Genomic DNA, 6000 nt, shown 5'->3' on the forward strand with positions numbered 1-6000 from the left:
TTTGTCTATGATCAGTGAAAAACTGCATTAGGAATTGAGGGAAGTCTTGTTCAATTTCTGTTCTGGGCTACTAACTTGCTAATTTATTTATTTATTTATTTATTTTATTTTATTTTATTTATATACTGCCCTTCTCCCGAAGGACTCAGGGCGGTGAACAGGACAATACATGTTAAAAGACAAAATACAAAAATTAAAAGAGATTAAACAAATGCCCACAGCTCTTACAATAAGTTAAAACACATTAAAAGTAATAAAAAACCCAACCCATCCCATCAGGCCAGGCCAGCTTGTTCGAAGAGATACATCTTTAGATTGCGCCGGAAGGAGCACAGGTCAGGCGCCATCCGGAGCTCAACGGGAAGATGGTTCCATAAATCCGGCGCGCCCACAGAGAACGCCCTCCCCCTGGGGGCCACCTGTCGGCATTCTTTGACCGGTGGCACCCTGAGGAGGCCCTCTCTGTGGGAGCGTACTGGCCAGAGGGAAGTTGATGCCGGCCACAGGTGCTCCCCAAGGTATTCCGGACCCATGCCATGTAGGGCTTTGTGGGTCAATACCAGCACCTTGAACCTAATGACTTGCTGATTTTTAAAAAAGTGTTAACAGTGGTAATTTCTTTTGAGTTACATGAACATATCCACTAGTACATTGCATTTAGTACTATTTTGCCTTTATGAGTTAAGACTGAGTGAGTTATACAGACCTGTTCTCTGCAAATCATTCTTTATAGCTTTTCTGTCATGCCAGTCTTTTTTTCTTTGTTGGTTACTAAGGTAAGCTTCATTCCTTTGTCTTGCATGGAAGCCCTTTAAAAAATATGATTGCTGTTATACTTCTGTAAACACACTCAAAATCCATACTGAATATCTGATAAGCCACATTTCTAAGTTATATTTTATGTTTTATGAAATTTATATTTGTAATATTTTATTTGATATTTTGTATAAGAAATCCAAAATAAAAAGTGAGTTTATTTGTTGGGTTCCAGGTTTCAAACCACATCTCGATTAATTCACTAGGTATTGTTAATGAAGCCTCTATAGCTACACTATGAAAATATTCCTGATTCTTTTTTTCCCTTTGAAAGTGTTTTCATTACAGCAAAACAATTAACACACAACCATTTTTCAGATATGCTCATAACTCAATACACCAAGCCTAATGGAACAGACTCTATACATAGAGAATTGATTCCTGATAAAATATATTCTTTTTTAAGCAACTTAAAAAAGCGATTTAAAACATAGGCACTACATAAATCAATAATATTACTATTTACTTGGATTACTATCTTAGTTGATGAGGATTTGTAAAAAATCAAAAGCTTACAGACTATATTGTAAAACTGTTGTCTTAACATGAAATTTTGAGCACCTTATTAAACAAATGATTTTTGAAATCCTAAAAATTCTACTTGCTTGTGAAATCTTCAGAGCATCCTTTCTCCTATATATTCTTTCATGCAGAGATGGATACCCTTCTAAGCTTATCACAGGGCATTCACAGAGAACAGGGGAAAAGAATTATAGTCTTAACTCTTGGTTTCTTGGAGAAGGCATAATCTCTTAAAAAACTGTAACCTTTGGTATCCTGTTTCTATATAAAGATTTTTCAGACTTACTGAAATTCTTGTTATCTGCTTGGGAAAATGATCTCAGCAGCACCAACTCACAGAAGGGTCAATTCATTTTATAGTCCATGCTGCATCCCCAACCATTTCTACTGCTGTTGCCATAAATAAGAGTCATAAAATGCAGCAGAAACACATTTACAGCCTGCAATATTTCTTCTTCTCAAAAGAAAGAAGGGAATATGAGAAATAAAAAAGAGGAGAGCCATAGTAAAGCTGCTCCATGCCTAGAATGTCCATCTCCATTCCCTTCTACTCCTCTGATACTTTGCTTACATAAAGGGCTGGGAAAGAGATGGATACATATGTGTATTGGCTCCCTTTGAAAATAACAATAACAATATGGATAAAAATATCAAATCCATCCTAAACATTTGGCTATGTGACCACCATAATAATTTATTAAATTTATAAATACAAAATCTTTGAAAGCAGACAAATTAATAGGTTTAGAAGATATCCAATCGGGAAAAAATCAGAATGTTTTCATTTAACAGTTATTGAATTAAGAATATGCTGACCTTATACAAAAGCAAAACATCTTGGCTTATATATAATCCAATTTCTTTTTTTTTTCAACAAATAAAATATGCAGAAATAAAGTTTACACTATTATTATTGTTTTTAAGGCAAAAACCTACAAGTATGCAGGGTATCAAACCTCTAACAATTCTAGGAAGGAAAAGCACACTTACTTAATATTTGTTGCCTCTAACCCTTTCCTCAGAAAATATAAGCCAGAGATAAAAAAATATACATTTTTAAAAACCTGGATGTTATATTTATGAATGTAGGTGTAAGGATGATATTTTTTTAATGGTAAACCTTGGATAATGTTTACATGCATTGTCTTATTTACTGTTATAAATACCAAGGATGAAATAGAAAAAAAAGAGATGGGCTAATTAGATGTATACCAATTTATGTTTGAAATAAAATTAAACTTCTATTCCAGACAATGTTTTTTAATGGATTTCATTAGAAAGCCAAATAATTTCCTTCAATTTTTATTTTCATAATCAGTTTGTTAAAAAAAATATCAGATGAATATAATTATTCAGACTGCTAGAGAAATGTTTTTTAAACTTCATCCCGCAGAACACATTTGCAACTTAAGAATCTGAAGGTATTTTGCAAGTACTCTTAAGGAACTAGTCTTAATGTTTTTTCCTTCAACATGATTTTGCCAATTTGCTGTCACTATAGTCAAGATTAAATACATTTGATTTAAAACTTTATTAACAAATTTTAGTCAAGGCATGCCTGAGATATGTTCCAATGTGCAAACACATAATTCCATTAAAATTTAGAATCAATGTCTTAGCAATAAAAATTATTTTACTAAAATATCCTTTACTGTTATTAATAAGGTATATTTTATTTCAATAATTTTGTTTAATATAAACAGTGACAGGTGTACCTCATTACCCAAAACATACTTGTCTTCTACGCCCTTCAGTTAAGACATACTGTGATACACTTAAGTTTGTTGCCTCACAAAAAGAATCTGATGGGCCCACAGAGATTTCCTCTGCCCCTCAATCACACCCATAAAAATATTTGTGTGGTATCTTCCCTGGATTTGCTGTTTGGCAAGTGTATCTGCACCCAAACCACCCTGGTTTCCCACTGGTTATCTAAACTCACACAGGATTCGCTTCTCCTGCCTTACTGGATTGCCCCCCCCCAAAAAAAATAAAAAAAAAATAAAAAAAATCTTCTGCTCCTCTGTATCTGATGGATTCTTTCTCCAGCTATTTCTTCTTTGTGTTCTATTTTCTCCCAAAGCCCTTCCCAGTTAACTGATAGTACATCCTTGGGAATCAAAATGCTTAATTGGCTCTCAGAGCAATTATATCAGATTATTACCGGTAGTATTAAAGGCCAGTGCCCATATAGATTTCAGCTGCTTGGGCATCTTGTTGAATTGGCTCAGAACTTCAGGATTCTAATGTTTGGAATGTCTTCACAAGACTGAGTGTGAAGCCCTGCATCTGGTGCACTCTTCAATATTGTTGCTCTTCTGGTAATTATATCTCTCAAAGAAAGCTGACTCCACTGTAATATCAATATTAACAGTATAATTATTTAAAATAATATGAAATCCCCACACAGAACAAGTATGCACGTAGTTTCTTGAGATCCTTAAGAGCCTTCATTGATTTCAAAATTAATATAGATAAGTCCTCTTTGTTTATCAGATGTTGGTTAAATCAAGTAGAATGACTTTTTCATTATTTGATGTACATCACACTTTTTAAGCACAGTTTTAATAGAAGATAATTCTATATTACAAAGAATTTAAAGTGTTATGCAGCTTCAAAAATAACTGGGGGAAAAATAACTTACGAGGAAAATGGGTTTTGGAGACAGAGAAACAAATGAAAGCAGCAACATTTTAGAATGTCTCAAAAAAATAAAAGGATTCGGATAAGAGTCCAAATTTATTATCTCTTGCTTCAATATGAAATATCTAACTTTATGAAGGAGAATATTCAAAGCAATTTTACCAGTGGAGGGATAATAATTCATAGAGATTGCAAGTTTTACTTATTAATAAAACAAAATTGAAGTCCTTCAAAATTCTCTTCAGAATATTCAGAGCCTCATCATTGGTTTCAATATCTACTGATCAATTTATATGTTCCTAAATCAATTACAAAAGCACAGTAAAACACTAAGAGGTTTGACTGAATTAAAAAAAACACTAATCACATAAAACTTAGATAATTTATTGGGATTTATATGGCTGGTGAGGGGTGATTCAGAAAGTGAATAAACTACTGTATAATACAGAAACTGAATACACCACTACTATGCTACAAATAGGAATATTAATGGAAGAAAAATATCAATTTTACCATTAGTATTAGAGAAAATTAGTATAAGATGTTCTGCTGATTGTGTGTTATTCTAGTACTGATTGCTAAAATAGGCAATTTATTTTCTTAAAACTACTGGAAATGCAATATTGTAGCCAGATTGGATCATTCTTTCCCATTTGGTGGCATCAATGTAAGTCACAACAATTCTGGAAAATGATTTATAATACAACAAAAACAGATTTGAAATATGGATTTTTCTTTTTAGCTCATCATGCTTTTATTAAATTTTTACACAACCTTACAGTCCTATAAAATATACTGAACTGTTTTTATATATAGTAACAGCTACTATAATATTCAGTGTTTCTTATCAGTAAGCAAGAACAATTCCTTCCATAGAAAAACAGTCAATTAAGTTATAGAAGTATGCAGCAATATCAAAATTAACTACTTACTTAAAACACTTTTAAGTATAGTAGTTAATGCCAATTTACTTTGGAGTATTATCTTATAAACAATTTCATACTATATCCAAAGTATGAATTTAGCTGCTCTAAATGTAAGATTATAACACTCCACAAGTGTGATAACTTGTGTGCCATAGTAGGTCATCATTTCCGAGATATTTTCTTGCCTAAACAGAGAAAGAGAGTGATTATGGGTGGGCAAAAAAGCAGCAGGAATGGAAGTGATTTCCAACTTCCTGTCGTCTCCCTCACTGATTTCCTTGTAGAAAGCTGGCAGGGAGTGTCAGAAATCACGATTCATAGGACCGCAGCTGACAGTGGCAATATAGTAATGCAGTAGCGTAGCAATACTGAAATAGCCACAACTTTGTCAAATTTCAATCCCACCAAAGTCATGGGTTCTGGATTTTAAAAGCAATTTGAGATACCTTGGTTCAAAGATTGCTGCACTGAAGATTACACTCAATCAAAAAGACAAAAGAGTTTTAGTAGAAGATAGTAACACAAAATATAAAGATGGCTATTTTGTATATTGTCCATTTATATATATATATAAACCTGTTTGGTAAAAGCCCACCAAATTCAATGGGATTGCTCCTTTATGAATCTGTTCAGGACTATCACCAACTCTTTCTTCTTCTTATATTACTTTACTCCAACTTTCAGGATAACAATCCTCCTAGCAGTATACGAGCATTGTAAATAACTGTGTATAATGTAATAACTATTACTTAAAAATGAATTTATAGTATGACTAGTAACAATGGCCCTGTATGGAAAGAAGAATCCAGTATTGGAGGCTTTGGCTTCTGGTCTTGGCCCACTTTCCTCCCTCTCTCAACACTGCATCTTCTTATTACATCTATTGAATTATCTGTTCCATGGCATTGCTCTCTCTCTCTCTCTCTCTCTCTCTCTCTCTCTCTCTCTCTCTCTCTCTCTCTCTCTCTCTATATATATATATATATATATATATATATATATATATATATATATATATATATATATATTTATATATATGGATCTTTGGTTATTCGGGTTTTTTCCCGCGTAGAACTAAAGGTGTAGGGGCAAC

General features: G+C 33.0%; 1 protein-coding gene across 2 annotated transcripts in view; it reads right to left on the reverse strand.

Moving 5' to 3' along the window:
• Positions 1-6000, reverse strand: part of GALNT10 (polypeptide N-acetylgalactosaminyltransferase 10) — a 65227-nt gene that overhangs the window by 36153 nt on the left and 23074 nt on the right. Inside the window, exons 2-3 of one of the 2 annotated variants that reach the window (XM_083353556.1) lie at positions 3503-3691; positions 707-809 (exon numbers count right to left, since the gene is read on the reverse strand). Coding sequence is in view for 1 of the 2 variants with exons in the window: in XM_083353555.1 (XP_083209681.1) it covers positions 707-809 (103 nt within the window). In the remaining variant the exon portion in view is untranslated. The remainder of the gene's footprint in view (positions 1-706; positions 810-3502; positions 3692-6000) is intronic. The other variant, XM_083353555.1, reaches the window with a different exon arrangement.

The sequence above is a fragment of the Vipera ursinii genome (genome assembly GCF_947247035.1).
Source record: "Vipera ursinii genome assembly, chromosome: 2".
Classification (NCBI taxonomy): Eukaryota; Metazoa; Chordata; class Lepidosauria; order Squamata; family Viperidae; genus Vipera; species Vipera ursinii.